This window comes from Protomyctophum parallelum (genome assembly GCF_964188405.1).
Source record: "Protomyctophum parallelum genome assembly, chromosome: 10".
In the NCBI taxonomy this organism is placed as follows: Eukaryota; Metazoa; Chordata; class Actinopteri; order Myctophiformes; family Myctophidae; genus Protomyctophum; species Protomyctophum parallelum.
In genome coordinates, this window is record NC_139704.1 from 21,877,222 (window position 1) to 21,896,573 (window position 19,352).

The 19,352-nt window shown below is 44.9% G+C and overlaps 1 protein-coding gene across 1 annotated transcript in view; it reads right to left on the reverse strand.

The window, feature by feature from the left end:
- Positions 1 to 928: 928 nt before the first annotated feature.
- hpse2 (heparanase 2) overlaps positions 929 to 19,352 on the reverse strand; it is a 121,683-nt gene continuing 103,259 nt past the window's right edge. The window contains exons 10-12 of the mRNA XM_083775341.1: positions 13,289 to 13,434; positions 9,374 to 9,520; positions 929 to 2,550 (exon numbers count right to left, since the gene is read on the reverse strand). Coding sequence (XP_083631467.1) covers positions 2,388 to 2,550; positions 9,374 to 9,520; positions 13,289 to 13,434 — 456 coding nt within the window. The 3' untranslated portion in view covers positions 929 to 2,387. The remainder of the gene's footprint in view (positions 2,551 to 9,373; positions 9,521 to 13,288; positions 13,435 to 19,352) is intronic.

The window sequence follows — 19,352 nt, forward strand, 5'->3', positions numbered from 1 at the left end:
GTTTGGAACCAAACTATCAACTTATGGGTCTTTAACTCTGAGGGTGTACCAATGGAAACAAATCCCCATTTGGTTCCATTTGTACACTCTCAGAGTTAAATTGGGGTCCCAGAGATAGAAATGCCAGGAAATGCGGGTCCGTAGACTAATGCATGTCAAACTGGGGGTCCTTAAAATTAAACGGGTTGAGAGTCACTGCTAGAGCCGTAGAAATCTTCTCTTATGGGGGTCCCTGGCATATTTCTTCAAATGGGGGGGTCCACGGGCTAATTAGTGTCAATTTGGGGTTCCTTGACATGAAAACGTTTGGAAACCACAGATTCAAGTAACACTCAGGATTTCACAGTGGTGTACAAAACAAAGACGGCCCAGGCCGTAGCGTAACGGTCTGGGCACCGGACTGGTGATCCAGTCGCGGTGTGCCGCGGGTTCGACTCCCGGACCCGACACGGCCTTTACCGCATGTCATCCCCCCATCTCTCTCCCGTTTCCTGTCAGCCTACTTTCTATCCCTTAAAAAATCAATAAAAGGCGTAAGCCGCAAAAACATATCTTAAAAAAACAAAAAAACAAAAAACAAAACAAAGACAAGGGTTTTACATGTGAACATAAACACTCTAACAGTTAGGGTTAGACTGTTTTATAACCCTGAATCCTGGAGCTAGTGGACCTGTGGGGAGAACTAAGCTGTGTCAACGAGCCAGAGAAGGAAGGAAGACAGACAGACAGACAGACAGACAGACAGACAGACAGACAGACAGACACATCAGAGGACACATCAGTAGCATTGTCGGGACACATGCTCACGCCAACACATGCACACGTGTGTGTGCGCTCGCTCACACGCACACAGGCACTGTTGCGCGCACACGCACGCACGCACGCACACACACACACACACACACACACACACACACACACACACACACACACGTGTACTGTCCACGTGAGTCTCGATGCATGATGTGAGGAATAGTGAAGGAAAAAACCGGCGGAATAAAGGTGTTCAGTGCAAACCCTTGTTGTTGGACGAAGGGTATAAGTCTCCCTTATGCAGGACTGGTGAAGGCAGGTGGATGGATGGATGGATGGATCTAATCATCTCTGCTTTTTGGTCAAGAAAAGACGCAGGTGAGCTGGGCAAGGTGTGTTGGGGGGGGGAGGTTGTTGGGGGGGGGGGGGGGAGGCCTTGCAGCTCAGGTGGTTTGAAACCTGATTTATACTTGGTCGTACTGCGGTGTCACATGCCCAAAATAGTGGACCCACAAGCGCACAAACACAACGGACCCGCCTGAAACCAGTGGTGGAAAGCAACTAAGTAAATTTACTTAATTAACACTACTGTAATTAAGCACGATTTGGAGCTATAGAGGGTATGCACATACATGAAGTGAATGGCAAATCGAGTTGCAATGTGAGTGGCAGAGTGAGTTTAACATTGTTTAATGTTGTTTAATGCAATCAGATAAGACATTTCTGTTTGGATGTATGGGCTGTCACGGACAGGAAGTAATTCTTTGCCACTCAGTTGCGTTCCCACATAACTTCCTGGTTTGATGGTGATGTCACCCTCTATTTGTAGTACTTAATTGAGTATTTCCAATTTCCAATACTTTTACTTCAACTCCACTACATCTCAGATCCAAAAAGAATTACGTTTTACTCCACTGCATTATTTGACACTCAATTTGTTACTTTGTAAATTACAAAACATACATTACCCACTTCAGCCTATTATATATTTCGACCATTTGAAAATAGCCGATCTGTAGATCTGCTATTTTCAAAATGTTTTGAAAACTTGAAACTTGAAATAATTACTAGTACGTTCTACTTTTGGTAATTCTGGACTTTTACTTGTAACAGTGTACCTACCTATAGGTAGGTACATACAGTATACTGACAGACATACAATATACTGTATGTCTACGCTGCAGCATTGAAGTACAAAATGTGAGTAATGTTTCCACCACTGCCTGAATCTAAAGTTCACTCAGCCTATCACTCTCTCTCCGTCAGATCTGCCTCTTCCCTCAACACAGAGATTAAAAACACACCTCTTCTCCCTATAGGCCTTTGAACCAGTCTAGACTGTTTCCATCTCGTCCATCGCACTTTTTTATCGACCCTTCCTTTTGCCATTGTAGAACGGTGGGGGTGTCATCTAACGCTTTCAATGCGCTCCTTTAACTGCCTGTCTGTTAAATCTCTTAGGCCGTTGCACAGCACTTTGGTCAACTTTCGTTTGTTTTTTAAACGGTGCGTAATAAATAAAATTGACTTTGACGGACGCCTTCGTGTGAGCTCGTAAGTCGAGCTATTGTCGGTACGCGGGACACCATACGTCGCACGGCCGAGCACAAATCAAGGCTCGGGGAGTTTGAATATTATCTTCTGCAAGCGTACGCGTTGATGTTCTTGATGACGTAGAAGCCTATGGTCATGGGGGGCATGGCTATCGTCCGTCCGGCCCTCAGTGTCCTGGGCTTGAGTTCTGGGAACGTCTCGCTGTCCACCATGAGCAGCTTCTCTCCGTTCAGCTGGATGTGCCTGCCAGGGGGGAAAAAGTAATCAATAAATATAAAACACATCATCTAACAGTATAAAGAAGAAAGGAGAGAGGAGCTGTTTCATGCATGCACAACTTTGGTTCTAGAACTGGTTCCGTTCATGTTATTTATATTAATATGATGGTTTATATCACATCTGCATCTTCCAACCTGAATAGTTACACGCCCACTTTTGGTTCCCAACTTCGGGGCAAGAAGAAGACTTTTTTTTGTTCCAGTTCCAAACCAACTTTTAGGGATCTTAACCAATTAATTTGGTTCAAAATTAGGTGAGAAAAGAGAACAGAACCGATTCAACTCTGGTGGAAAAGAGGCCTCAGTGAGGTACGTATTACAAGTACCTATACATTCACTCTGTAAGTACACTTTTGAAGTGTGTGTACTATACTTGAGTGTTTCCATGTTCTGTAACTTTACACAATAGATTATTTTATCTGGATATTCAAATAATATGCACTTGCGTATATAATTCTCATAAAGAAATTAAAAGATATCAGCCTGGCAGAGACAATTAAGTTTGGTTTTGATACTAATACTTTTGTAATTAAAGCTGCTATAAGCAATAATATTTGCTCAAAATTGTAATGTTGTTTTTTTGACAGTCAGCAATGGGTAGAACGCTCCCCTCAGAAAATGTAGTCTCTGTGACATATCTTATAGGCCCCGCAATCTGCATTCAAAGATCTTCTTAGAAGCTTTGTCATTGGTCGATTTGCCTGTCTGCTTCCTGATTGGTTAGTCATTGTGAACGGGTTTTTTTTCGACCAATGACAAAGCTTCTAGGAGCATCTTTGAATGCAGATTGTGGCCCCTAGATGTGTCACGGAGACTATTCTTTTGGGGAGTGTTCTACCCATTGCTGGCTGTCTGAATACCCAAAAAAAGGACATTATTATTGCTTATAGCAGCTTTAAGTCAAATTTTGAACGCAGGACTTTTACTTAAAGCAGCACTATGTAACTTTTTTAAATGAATATATTAAAATGTTGTCCATAGAATATGTTAATGTAGCCTAATATAATGTATACAATTGGCTGGTTGTATTTAGTCGCTCTGCTCTTCTAGACATTTAGATTGTGTCAAAGGTCATGTGACTCATGTCTCACCTAGACGCATGGGATCTGAAACCAATTTTGACCCGATGGTCAATTTATCCCCTGAGCAAGTAGACGAGCTCTATTAACTCAAAGGTGAAAACTTAATCACTTGCGCAGGAAACCGGGTTCAAATCCGGGATAGAAGAGGAAAGTTAATACAAAGTGCAGCTTTCAGTAAAACATCATGGTAGATTGACTAGATATATATTGAGTTTATAGAATACACAGTGAACATTGCATAGGAGTTTAATTTAACCCAGAGAGTGTCCAAATGTAACCAAATGGACCCTCTCTGGGTTACAAAAGGAGTTTTGTTTTGCAGGAATGTTTTCTATAGCAGGACTTTTCTTATACTGCAGCTTTTATGTTGCAGTCAGTTGTACACTTGGGGGCGCTATAGTTACAACATTGCAATTGCAAAACATTGCAGCTCATTCACTGCAGCATGATTCAGTATTTGGATGAAAATGCAGTCTCAACAGTCATATATCACAAACATGTGCACGCACATACATGCACACACACACACACACACACACGCACGCACGCACGCACACACGCACACACACACACACACACACACACACACACACACACACACACACACACACACACACACACACACACACACACACTCATTTAGTCATACCGTATTTCACCATACTTTAGGGTTAGCTCTTTATCTTGAATGGAAATGTCACACACACCCAAGAAAATACATAAACAAAAGCAATCCAACCAACAAAAACAATATTATATGACTGAACAAAATAGCCTATATAAATCACACATTTCTTTTTGGATATTATATGCTTTGTGAATTCCAGAAAGGATTGTTAAAGCCAAGAAAAACAAACAAACACAAAAAAGGTCAAAAAGTCTAGGCAGTGATTTGCAGACCAACGCCTAATTTATAGGCTACTTAAAGTGTGTTATTATTATAAGAGATCTTCATTAAACAACATGACACACCGCACTGTGGTGAAAATCCGTTATTTACGGCGAGTATGATGTATGATTAAGACAAGTATAATTAGACTTAAGCTTAGTTCAGAGAAACTTCAGCTAAACACTCGCTCTCTCTCTCTCTCTGTGCATGGCTGCTCCGTCCACTTCTGGCCACATCTATCTCTCTGCTAATCCTCCTCACCATCTTCATCTTCCATTTCTGACCCAAGTCTAACCACTTCATAAATTGTGGGGGGAAAGCTTTCGGCGGAAATAGCAGATCGGCAAGCTCACAACGCGCTGTTCTCAGCAAGAGCTTTTTCCACAGTAACAGAAAACAGAAAACGCACTATAGCGTGGCCTGGGTCGGCATAGCGGTCCGGGCACGCTGGCTGGTAATCCAGCATGACAGTGTGACACGGGTTCGAGTCCCGATCCCAACAAACTTTGCTGTGTCTACACCCCCTCCCCACTGTCTATACCTACCGTAAGTAAGTAGCCTTGCCGAGCCATGAGGCCCATAGGGCAGGAGCCTATCTCCTGTTTCTGTAGCGAGAGGCAGCTTGATGTACAAGTACACCTCCTGGACATGACGCTAGTATGTCGCAGTGTGTCAAGCAGGGAGGCACTGGGTCCCATTTTTATAGTCTTTGGTATGACCCGGCCGGGGATTGAACCCCGACTTCCCAGTCTCAGGGCGGACACTCTAACCACAAGGCCACTGAGCTGGTACCTACCGTACTTCTATCAAAAAAGCCCCAAAAAAAGAAAACATGCTAGCACAGAGCCCTGTGGGACTCCACTCAACCACATTGGGGTTTAAGTGGTTAATTGTCCAATGAATGGTCACAGACCAAACTGAGAGCAAAAGCCATATTCTGTTGATCCACACACCTCCAACAAGGAACGTCCACACTAGAAGAATTAGCCGGTTTACTTAGTGAACCAAGACTGTGTTATATAGCTCATGTTATTTCCTATGCATATCTCTTGTAAACTCTAGTGGGGCAGAATCTCTTATGTTATTTTAACTTTTTTGTGTTTTCTTTGTACATTAACGCCCTACTACACTGCAGCGTCACACAAAAATGGTAAAAGTGCATCTGCGAGTTCGAAATGTTGCGCAAAAACTCATTATTGGCTATTTCCCCTACCATAAGCCCTCAATTGGGGTTTAGTGCTAATTCGCTTATTTCCATCGCTCAAAAAAAATAATATATATCCTCTCTTCATAATGTAAATAGTATCCCAAGCGGCCCACTTTACTACTTATTTCGATGGAAATAAGCGAATTAGCACTAAAACACAACCCGCATTTAGGGCTTATGGTAGGGGAAATAGCCAATAATGTGTTTTGCACAAAATAACACCTGGACCTCTTTGGTGGGGACGTAACAACTACAAATAAAGGTAAGAAAGCCTTCTAGCCTGAAATTCTCCTTTAAGAAACATTATATGATATTCAGTTCTCAACTTCACCCACCTGAAGAGGTTGGTGACCACCAATAATGTACTAGTTCTTTTCAAGGCCCATTATTTATTCAGCATTTGAGCCACGGACCACCATTTGATGACATTTTAGCCTTGCAGACCCAAAACTATAGAATAATTTGTTGTGGTGCTGCATTGATGTGGTAGCCTATACTGTAGGAGAGATGACAGGCAAACGCTGATCAGAATAACAATTTCTCTACATTCTCTAATTGTGTAGACTTGTTAAGCAATGCAGATGTTTAACAATAATACATTACAACATTTCCCAAAAATTATATATTTCAAGGAAGCAAAATGATTGGTTGAAACAGTCTATAGCCGTGGTTCAAACGAGCACCACTCCACACCTAATCAAAACAAATAATTCAGCTGCTCTGTTTTCCCAGAGTGCAGCAAACTCGGTGGCTAGGCTAGCTATAGTTTCTTGACTACATCTGTCATTAAAAAATATATGTTTTTTCAGCGATTTTCTTAGTTTTAAGGGTAACTTAATGGTATAATTGCAATATTACACTTGAGGGGGTGGTTTAATGTCATTAATGCACGCCTGCAATGCTGTAGGAACGAGCCCGCTCTTGTGTAATATTGCTTAATTTAACTCTTGGGAGCATAAAATGAAACCAAATGGTTTTGTTTTACACTCTCAAGAGTTAAAGATTGACAAGGGTCTATTTAGTTACCAGCTATATCCTTCATTTAGCTGGGGACCACCTGGAACCCCCTCAAGGCCCACTGGTGGTCCCCAGACCACTGGTTGAAAACCACTGTACTAGTTATATTGTTTCATACAGATGGGCTATTTTCACTACTTCTTATACCTTTTTTTTTTAAATCACAGAAATTATTAGATTCTTTTTTGGGATTGTTTTAATTTGAATTGATTAAAAGGTGTGATTTATTTTATTTAAATCCCGACCCACTGTTTGGGACAATGCTCTGTCTACAATGTAGACTATAGTCGCAGACAATATAACATTTCTTTACAAACACGTAAACATTTATTTAAACAAATAAGTTTCGTATTGCAGTTTTTTTCAGTATAACATTTCTTTACAAACAAGTAAACATTTATTTAAACAAATAAGTTTTGCATTGCAGTTTTTTTCAGTATAATAATAAATGCTTGGGACATGGAAACATATTGCACATGTTCCAACAACACACACACCTCCTCTGTTCACTTGGCCAGAGTTCTATGGTACCACTGCTCGGTTTACACATTATTTATAGACATCTGGTGTTGCTAAAATGTTAATAAAAGTCTCCCCCGCTCTGCCTGTGGTTGAGGAAAGCACGTAGGGTCTGAAACGGGGCCTTCATTTAAGCTTCTTTGCTTACACTCCTATTAATTAACACTCCTGTTAATTACCACATAATCCTGTTCCATCACCACAAACATCCTCCGTCATTATGCTGTTGTTGAAGGAACAGGCCAGATAGTCTCAATTAAGGCGCTCTAGTAGGTGTCATGTACTGTAGCACGCACGCTCGCTCGCTCGTACGCATGCATGCGTGCACACGTACACAGGTGCGTGCACACACGTGCGCACACACGCACGCACGCGCACACACACACACACGCGCGCGCACACACACACACACACACACACACACACACACATACACACACACACATTAGGCTATTATTTCAGGATTTCAGACAGTTCGGAATAGTTCGGAATAAGAAAAATAGGTCGGGGGGGGGGTTGTTATAGGAGGGGCCAGGGGAAGAAATCGACATTTGGAGACCTCCATTATCGGGGACAACAAACAATGTGAAGTAATAGGCCTCATATTACTTTGTTTCATGAGGTGTAAATTGTAATAATAAGGCCAGAAAGGGTGTGGGAATGGGGACGCTAAATGGCGTGAAATGAACGCGCAAGGCGTTTTTTAAACAAACATCTCCATGTGTCCAGAGCTGTGAAAACAACCGCTTTAAAAGGGAAAGCTAATCTCCTGTGACCCTGGAACTTCCAAGGTCAGAATGGATGTTTCTTATCATAACTAAGCAGCAGGTTGGTTTTCACTTTCAGTGAGTCGGGACAACATATTATGAAATGCTTATTTAAGAGCCTAGAATAGTAAACTGTAGAGGTGAAAATGAGTGTCAGTGTTCACCAAGTATATTACTGTATACCATCCATCCATCCACCCATCCATCCACCCATCCACCCATCCATCCATTCATTCATCCATCCATCCAGCCATCCACCCATCCATCCATTCATTCATCCATCCATCCACCCATCCACCCATCCATCCATTCATTCATTCATCCATCCATCCAGCCATCCACCCATCCATCCATTCATTCATCCATCCATCCACCCATCCACCCATCCATCCATTCATTCATTCATCCATCCATCCAGCCATCCACCCATCCATCCATTCATTCATTCATCCATCCATCCAGCCATCCACCCATCCATCCATTCATTCATACATCCTTCCATCCACCCATCCACCCATCCATCCATTCATTAATTCATCCATCCATCCAGCCATCCACCCATCCATCCATTCATTCATACATCCATCCACCCATCCACCCATCCACCCATCCATCCATCCACCCATCCACCCATCCACCCATCCATCCATCCATCCATCCATCTATCCACCCATGTGTGTGTGTACAGGCATACTATTGTTCCGACTGTCGTTAGACCAACTACATACCTCACCCTAACCTAACCATAACTGCAAGCACGGGAGCAGCGCATATCCGATCGCATGTCTGACCGTTGGTGTGTCTAATCTGCGTGTGCATGTGTGTGTGCATGTGTGTGCGTGCGCGTTGCCCACTCTATGTAATCAGTTTGGACATATTATTGCCATGTTTTGTAGAAATTGAATCATGTGGATCTCGGCGTCCAGATCAGCCTCAGCTGAGGTTTTCCATTCATTCCAGCAGAGAAATCTAAAGTCTTATTATATGAGGGAAAATCCTTTATAACAGTCTCTTTTCCAGCAAGCCTTAAACGCACTGGATCAGTGTTATGGTAACCTGAGTCTTTCACCAACACGCTCGTCTCCTTTTGGAATAGGATACTCTATTAACCCCTATTTAGACCCCATTAATGTTTGGTGAGAAAACAATTCTGTGTGTGTGTGTGTGTGTGTGTGTGTGTGTGTGTGTGTGTGTGTGTGTGTGCGTGTGCGTGTGCGTGTGCGCGTGCGCGTGCGTGTGTGATAGAGAGAGAGAGAGACACACACACAGAGAGAGACAGAGAGAGACAGAGAGAGAGAGACACTGACTTAGCATGGAGTCCGTCAGCACCATAGGGCTGTAGCAGATACTGGTGGACGGTCTTGTTCCGTAAGGTTCCCGCCAGCTTGATTTTCTTCCGCGAGCGATGCAGGTTGATGATGTAGATGGTTATGGAGCCCCTCACGTAGTTATGGCTGCACGGGTCAACAAAGGTTAAATCAATGTGAGAGAACACATTCAAATGGTGTAAAATGGTGTGATGACGACAACCACATTGTTCTCAACGTTAAATGGTGCATTTATATAGCGCCTTTCCTAGGTTACATTCGCTTTACATAGATTGTGCATTACATTCACACACACATTCACACACCGATGGCGGCGGAAACCCTGCAAAGCACTAACCAGCACATCAGGAGCAATTTGGGGTTCAGTGCCTTGCTCAAGGACACTTCGTCACTAATGCTGGGGGAGCCCGGGTTCGAACTCTACCCCTGAGCCCCTGCCGCCCGTTAGAAAGACACATGAGGTGTCTGCGAGAGGTTTGATTATACCTTATATTTGTGCAATTGTGTAATGTGTTGTGTCCCCTCTTTTATTTATTTCTATTATGTTTTTGTCTGTGGCTGCAGCAGTAATTTCCCTTGTGGACAATAAAGTTTACCTTGACCTTGAGAACACACATGTAGTTTACTTTTTTAAGTGCCATGATTTGTCCTCCCTAAAAAATCAGGTATTATGATTATACTAGGTACTGGTTTTCACCACCCATTTGAGTGTGTCACTAAAGCGGTGTATTTCGATTGGGGAAGACATTATTTGCATAATATTATAACCACACCCGTGGGTCTATTAGAATAATTTTCACTCCACAGACACATGCAAAACAGAAAAAGTGCAAAATTATGGCACATATAAGTTTCAGAGAGGACTACAAACACCCTGAATCTTCTCTCGCCCATTTTATCCTCCTCATGGGTATAAAGAGGGACTTCCTTATATAGTGCGGTGCCATGTGGAATAACATTCTCCATAATTAAAGCTGACTACAAAGAAAAGAAGACTCTTTGATATTGTCATTACATATCACAGTGATAGAATCAAACCGCAACTCTTTGATCTAATCCGGATCAAAAGCCTTTATACATAAAAAAAACAATACATTAAAATAAAACACGCTCACTTTCTGCCAGGCACTCCATTAAGCAGCAAAGTTGTCCTCTATATTTAGTCGGCACTAAATTAAACCATATTTCACTGGATTATTCCAAAGCCATTATCATCCCCGCAAAGGCCAGATGAACGCAAAATGTGCTTCTCTTTTACCAACTGAAATATGCAGTCAGAGGGCAGATGCAGGGACGTGCACACATAGACATCACAGGGGGCTTCATCCCCTGCCTTTTTACCTGTCTGTAAAACAACTGCCCTCTCCTGACCTTTACTACATGGTGAAAGAAATGCAAATGCCACTCCTTTCCATGCCATGCCAGAAGGCAGCATTCAGCAGAATTGCTTTTTTTTTACACAGTATTTTATGTTGGAACACATTTGCTTAGAAATCCATGTCGTTACAGCGCATCTCCACTAGCTAAAGAGTGCTGGGTTGCCCCCCGATCTACATGCGTCGCATTGCGACGCGTCGCAAACTCTTTTAAAGTGAACGTGCATGGTGGCACCTGGAACTGGGGTTTATGCTAATAGCTAGCCGCAATAAATGAGTATAAAAAGTATAAAATTACGCTAAAGTGCTCAAACTTGTACTCATTTTGCTCGGGACCCACTTGAGTTATGTCAATTTGGGGGTCCTTGACATGAAATAGTTTGAGAACCACCGAGTTACTGCTATACCAAAAGGAAACGGGTCAACTTGACGGGGATATATTAGCGAAAGTTAAATAACTATAAGCACGGTAGACAAGGCAAACACGCTGAAATCCAATAAGGAGTCAGACGGACAAACACAACACAGCTGCATGCAGAGGGAACACCACATGTTTCTGAAGGTCTCGGGCTGAGCCGGTATCTCTTCTCCTTGTACCACCTCCAGAATCTCACATCTAACGGAGATAGGTTTTCTGTTCGATATCAATCTCTGCTCTTTTCGTTGCATACATGTGCAGCAGGATGAGCCTGTTGCATTTGATTAAACCTGCGAGACCTGATGACGATTCTACACATATCTTCTAAATCATGACAGTTTTCTGAAAAAAAACCCATGTTTCGATGTCAGTCGTTCTCAAACATTTTCATGTGAAGGACCCCCAAGATTATATGTAATTGGCTGCCGACCCCCATCTGAAAATATGTAGTTCCAGGGACCTCCCGCCCCAGAAGCAAAGATTTGAGTTCAAAACGTTGGCTCTGAAAGAAAATATATTTAAAGCTTTGCACTACATTTATATAGCAGACCTAAGCTCGTAGCGCGGCACCGCGCTAAGAGCTTGTAGATCTGCTATTTTTCAATAGCTAAACATAATACATGAAAACACTAAAAGGGGTTCCCGCCCAAAATGGGTTAAACCTGCGAGACTGTTGCAGACAGAAAAAAAAGGACTGTATGTTGTTGATGAAAAGTGTGGCGCACGACTCCCGCTATAAGCTCTGCTCGGAGAATGACGGGACCGCGTCTCGGAGAAGACGTATCAGATGCGGTGAGATGGGGGAAGAAGATAAGGAGGACCCTCTTAGGCCCCTGTCTCATATGATGAGGTTCTGGGCCTTTCAAAGCCAAGAACATAAACATGTCACAATGCTTGTTTGATGTCAGAACATCAGCGGAGAGTGAAAAAAAAAGTATACCACGCAAGAACCACTGAACAGGGTACACGGCCATGGGGTATATATAGTTCAAATATCACCTCTTTTGCAAAAGGCCTTTGGAGCTGCTCAGTGGCTGAACGCTATCTATTACGATCAAACTTCAAAGAGCACAGCAGTCCGCTGTGGCCATATAAAAACCTGTATGTGGCAGAAATAACGACAACCATAATGGCTCGGGATTTCAGAACTGATTGGTTAAGTGCCTCGCCATCTTATAACATGTGTGGGGTTGATTGGTATGTGGGGAGGGGGGAGGGGGTAGGTTGAGAGGAGGCTCCATATACCTTCATGCTCCTGCCCTGCAGTCAGGTGTCTATAGCACTATTTCAACGATTTGCGTGCGTGTCATCGGGGGCCTGGATCGCAGGGGGGTTCCTGGGTTTACGTAACTGTCACCCATCGGCGGGATCCCCGTCCACTTGCCATGAAATGCCTCGGCCTGTAACTGAGCTCTGTCTGGGACTGCGCGGTCCGTAAGCCTAGCCCAGCGCTGACAACTCCAGCCAGCCTGGGTTAAATGATAACCTTGAACAGACAAGACCACGTTGTCACCCTTCATCTCCCCCCCGGCCGAGATAACCCCCATCCAGCCGATCCGAGATGGGAAGAAAAATAAAGTCCCGATGCACCTTTCAGCGGCTCTTTGACGGCGAGAGAGGGGAGGCGGCCCCCACACACCTGATAAGTGATACCTGTTTATGTTTTATAGGCGCTATGGGCTGTGAGTGAAGGGGTGTCTGTCCTTTATGGCCTGGTTATTTATGGGAAAGCTGAATGGGACGACTGGGGAGATTCTGTTCGGACACACCATACATACATATACACTGAAACCTCAGGTGACTGGAAAAAAGTAAGTAAAAAAAAAAACGAAAACATGAAGCGGAGCGGGGGAAAAAAACACCAAGAGGCCACAGTTGGTCTGGGTTCTGTCAAATCGTCTGGGCCATGTTCCACGGCCTTGCACCACTCAAGGTTCAAGGTTTCTTTATTGTTACATCTTGTGTATGTATGGGGTATACATAAGAGTACGGGGTGGAATTTGATTTAGTTTAGAGAGCAATACATCATAGTACATGTACCGCACGTCTAGTTCTGGGCTCAGGGAGGGAGCCTGTGGCGTTCAGATTGGCAATGCTTACTTGGAGAAGCTGGTGCAGTGGGCGTAGATCCGTAGCTTGTCCCGAATGACCCTCCCCGGCCGCGGTTTCCTCTGCAGTCCAGCCACCCGCACCGCCAACACCCTGGGACCCACCAAGCGCTTGAAGACCAGCGACAGCCAGTAATCCTGTAACATCAAGACACACGCACACACACACACACACACACACACACACACACACACACACACACACACACACACACACACACACACACACACACACGTTAGTTTCATAGACTTTTGGTGACATTGCATTGACTTACATTCACTCACACATAATATCCCTTTACCCAAAACATAACCAATCTAACTCTTATCCTAACCTTAACCGTAACCGATACATGCCTATAACGTTAACCCTTTATACCCATATACGGCCGTATACCCTAACCCTAACAGACAGACAGACCTTCAGTAATCCTGCAGAGGAAGTTCAGTTCATTGCCAAAGGCAGTGCCGTTAGAAACACAGGGCAGACAAAAAATATCTAAGGGACACAAATACTGCAATATTCTGCAATATGAGTACTTTTGTACTTTTACTTGTAATGGGACTTCTACTTGTAAGGGAGTACATCTACATTTCAGTATTTATACTTTTACTTAAAGCGCCACTTCACCCTTTTTGCAACCAGATCTTATTTTAATGATGTTTGGGATTTCAGTATTTCAAAGTGTCCATGGACTCCATGATGTCATGGACACTGGGCTCACTTCCTTTGCAAGCTACAGTATACGTATCATTTACATTTTCGCTAGAAACAGACTGTATCAAATATGAGGGACTGACTATCATAAACGATACAGATATACCTCCCCGACAATATCGCCGGGGCAGTTTGATTATTTTTGGACCACAATGCTTATATGAGACGATTTTAAGATGACCCCATGTTATTCTCCAATCTCCATAGAGAAACACTTCCATGAACCAGGGGATGAGCGAGTGCATGTCAGGACTTTGGTGCTCTATTGGAGACACCAATTTCAGCCCCAAATAGACATGCCACGTCATCCACAATTTCTCCTGTAATCTCCGCATCACACACACGCAAGCACATAAAAGCGAGCACACGCACGCACGCACACAAACCCAAACTTTGCCTGTTTCTGCACAGGGTTTTTAAGCCGAATGCGAATGAAAACAAAAGTACCGACTTGAGGCTTGAGGCTACACAGTGGGAAAAATTCTATATAATCTCTATCTCTAAACCCTGCAAAGAGTCAAGTCTCTCCGACACAAAAAGACAAAAACAAAAACAGAATGCGGGAGACGAGTTTAAGATCACACAACAGTGTCACCGCGGGGAGATATTGTTTTGCCTACTACTGTGCGCCTCTAAACACAAGCGACAATCCATTGAGAAGACTTTTATTGACAGAGACATGCTAATATGGTAATAGCCGTGTCCACCGAGGGACAATATTGCTAAAAGCTCAATTTTTGGGATGGACTTGATGATTTAGCAGACAGATAAAGTATCACACAATCCCTGGGAATTAAGAATGTGCAGACGCGGCAACCAGGCCCGTGCAGAGAGCACTGGGGGGGGCAGGGGCTCAAATTCCAGAAAAGGGCACATGTGTCTGCGCGATTTTTGGGGGTGGTTTTTTTGTGGAGTCCTTCCCTTGTGCCATTTCATGTCATTGGACAGTAAAATAAGCAATGTTCTCATTAGTCTGAAACTAAAACTGACTGATGGCAGATTAAAAGATAATTCATTATGATAGTGGAATTTATCATGACTTCTCAAATGTTCGTCTTGAAGGGCCAATGGCACTTATTGGCCCCCACATAAGCCCTTATTTCCCCACCACACAAGCCCTTATTTGCCCCCACACAAGCCCTTATTGGCCCCCCACATAAGCCCTTATTTGCCCCCACATATAAGCCCTTATTGCCCCCCCACACAAGCCCTTTTTGGCCCCCACATAAGACCTTATTTGCCCCCCAAATAAGCCCTTGTTTTCCCCCCACACAAGCCCTTATTGGTCCCCCACATAAGCCCTCTTGGGAAAAAAAGAAAATAGTTTTTGCCCTTTCCCTCAAAAAAATAAGAAAAATAAAAATAAAAAACCTTTTTTTTCTTCTTTTTTTTTGAGAAAGGGCACTTTCTGCAAAAGGGCAGGTGCTCAAGCCCCCATAGCCCCCCCCTCTGCACGTGCCTGGCGGCAACACAGCCACGTTGCAACAGTGCCGCCTGCATACTCTCTGAAGCGTTGCATGTTGCGTGAAATGAACTCCACGACAACACGAACGAAGCACACGTTTACAGGGTCATTAAAGATGGAGTGCCATGATTTTTTTGGCTACAGCCAAAGCAGATCCATCACACCAAGCAGAAGGCTCGTCCACGTATCAACGCCAGCCGTTCTTCCAACGCTGATGTCACACATCGCTTCCTCACCTCCCTCGACCAAGCGCTCTCCACATCTAACCAGCGGAGTGCTGTTGACAAGTGGAACTGCCTACGAGACACCATCTATGACCAAGCCATTGCAGCATATGGAAAGAGAACAAGAAGAAACGCAGACTGGTTTGAGGCAAATGCAGCAGTGATGGAGCCAGTCATAGAGGCTAAGCGTACTGCTTTCCTCAAGCACAAGGAAAACCCCTCCCAAAGGAACCTTGATGCCTTGAGAGAAGCTAAGAGCAAAGCCCAGCGATTGGCTCGATGCTGTGCTAACAACTACTGGCTTGAGCTCTCCTCAAATATACAGGTTGCCTCAGACACAGGAGATATTAGGGGCATGTATGAGGGGATAAAACAAGCTACCGGCCCGTCCATCAAGAAAACGGCGCCACTCAAATCTAAGTCTGGTGAAGTCATCACAGATCGCGATAAGCAGATGGAAAGATGGGCTGAACATTACATGGAGCTATACGCTACAGAGAACACAGTGTCAGAGGAGGCTCTGAATAGAGTTCCAAATCTGCCCGTCATGGAGGATCTTGACAAGGAACCCACGCAGGAGGAGCTCAGCAAAGCCATCGACAGACTTGCTTGCGGCAAGGCCCCAGGTGCAGATGGGATAACACCTGACATCATGAAACTTGGGAAACCTTCCTTGCTTCCTCATCTTCACGACCTCCTCTGCCTCTGTTGGAATGATGGTGCTGTCCCCCAAGACCTGCGTGACTCCAAGATCGTCACACTGTACAAAAACAAGGGAGACCGCAGTGACTGCAATAATTACCGTGGCATCTCTCTGCTCAACATCGTGGGGAAGATCTTTGCCCGTGTTGCCCTCACTAGACTCCACCTCCTTGCAGAGCGCGTCTACCCTGAGTCACAATGTGGCTTTCGGGCAGAAAGGTCCACAGTGGATATGATCTTCACCCTTCGACAGCTACAGGAGAAATGTCGGGAACAGAGGAGACCCCTGTATCTCGCTTTCGTCGACCTCACAAAGGCCTTCGACCTTGTCAGCAGAGATGGTCTCTTCAAGCTGCTTGAAAAGATCGGATGCCCTCCAAAACTCCTTGCCGTCATAAAATCATTTCATGACAACACGCAAGGTTCAGTCTGTTGGGAAGGTGAAACATCAAAGTCCTTTCCAATCCGCAGTGGCGTGAAACAGGGTTGCGTTCTTGCACCAACCCTCTTCGGAATCTTCTTCTCCCTAGTACTGTCAGCTGCTTTTGGCTCATGTCCTGAAGGTGTCTACTTACACACCAGAGCTGATGGCAAACTCTTCAACCTTGCGCGTCTGCGCTCTAAGACCAAGGTGACCAGTGTCCTCCTGAGGGAAATGCTTTTTGCTGATGATGCAGCACTAGCATCCCACACCGAGTCTGGACTCCAGGGGCTGATGGACAGGCTTTCATCTGCTTGTAAGGAGTTCTGTCTTACCATCAGTATAAAGAAGACCAATGTCATGGGACAGGATGTTGGAACTCCACTCTCCATTGACATCGAGGGTCAGACTCTGGAATGTGTTAACACCTTCACATACCTCGGATCTGCAATCTCCAGCGATCTTTCCCTTGACACAGAACTGGGCACCCGTCTTGCAAGAGCCGCCACAGTGATGGCCAGGCTGTCACAAAGAGTGTGGTCAAACAACCACCTAGCTACGCGCACAAAACTCCAGGTCTACCAAGCCTGCGTCGTCAGCACCCTGATGTATGGCAGCGAGGCCTGGACCACATACACCAGACATGAGAAACGACTCAACAGCTTCCACCTGCGTTGTCTACGTCGCATCCTGGGAATCTCTTGGCAGGACAAAATTCCCAACACAGAAGTCCTGGAACGTGCTCACTCCACCAGCATGTTCACCATGCTGAGCCAGCGCCGCCTCAGGTGGCTTGGCCATGTCCACAGGATGGACCCCAGCCGGCTCCCCAGGGCCGTCCTGTATGGAGAGCTGTCAACAGGCTCCAGACCTCTTGGTCGCCCACGCCTGCGCTTAAGGGACGTTTGCAAACGTGACATGAAGCAGGCAGGCATTGACCACAACAGCTGGGAGGAAGCTGCAAAGGACCGTGGCGTATGGAGGCGGACTGTCGCTGCAGGAACTCGCCGTGCCGAGGAGAGACACATCTCTTTGCTGCAGGCGAAGAGACAGAAGAGGAAACTGCGTGAAGCAGCCCCCACTCCTGTACCAGTCCCCTCTCGTTTTGTCTGCACCAACTGCGCTAAAGACTGTCACTCCGGAGCGGGGCTGTCCAGCCACAGCCGTCGCTGCAAGAAATCATGACCACCCAGGCGCAATCCATCGTCATCACTGACGGACGGATGCCTATGAGGGGAAAGATGGAGTGCCATGATTTTTTTCCACCCTAAAACATGATTATCAGGTTTTTCAAAAAAGTGTACAGTATTTGTTAAAATGTCGTTTTTATGTGGCAGTTCATTAAGTATGCCTGGTTTGCCTGGTGGGTGGTGATGGGTGGTGATCCACCTGAACTGAAGCCGCACCCACAGCTGTTTTTGTATGATAAAGGGTGAGGGGTTAGGGGAGGGGCTCATAGTGTGATGTCACTATATTATAGTTTTTTTTCATTGGCACGTTTGACTGTCAAGGTTTCAGCCTCCAGGAAGAAACCCTAAATACAACCACACCAAGGGGTCTAATGAAGTAGGCCTACTCTCACCTCTTAAACCTCTTAAAAATTTGAAAAAGTACAAAAATCACGGCACTCCATCTTTAAGCAAAGCTCACACCCACCATGTCGTACAGACAGTACCATGTCTATACGAAAGCGGCCGATCAACGAGCTATACAAAATGTCACGAAGCGACGGCACCGTGAGCTTGTCGATCTGCTGTTTTTGGTGCGCTGCACAGGGCGCTGACCGATTATTATAGGACAAAATCAGGGTCAAGCCGTGCCATGTTTGTACCACGCCACACAATATCCGACCGACAGCTGACCCGTTACGAATTGACAGACCTTGAATATGACATTTTTCGTGAAAATATTATGCTACGTCATGAGTTGCTGTTTTGGGGTGTACAGTATATCCGTTGCAGAGCCGGACGGGGGGGTCCAGTGGCCATGCACGGTGTGCCTCTCACTGCAGACATGCACAGTCTCAACACCTCTCCAAAAGGCTCGGAGAACAACATGTGGTCCTCAGGAAGTTCCCATGCAATCCTGCATATGGCAACATTTAAGGGCTTTTTTTTTTCTCCCCATGCAGACTTTAACTTAATTTGCTGCTCAGGCATCGAGGAGCGCAGAGCACACTATAGAACTGTATAGCGTTGGGCCACCACAGGCAAAGAGGGGACGCAGGGATGAATGTATGGCCAGAAAACTGTGCTCTATAGGATTAGTATTTATGGTGAACGGAACAAAAGAACAGTTCTGACTCGGGTTAGGGAGGCGAGTTTCATTTGTACAAGATGGAATAAAGCGCGATGCTATCTTCAGTTAGCGGAAGATCGTTTGAGGCTCACTTCTTTTTTGTGTTCAAATTTCAAAACTTGAACGGAGTGTTCGGAATTCAAAGAACTGCCCGCGTCAACACATTTTTAACCGCTTTCACCCTGGCGTCCCCATTGTGGGCAATTATCAAAATATTGTCACAAGTAG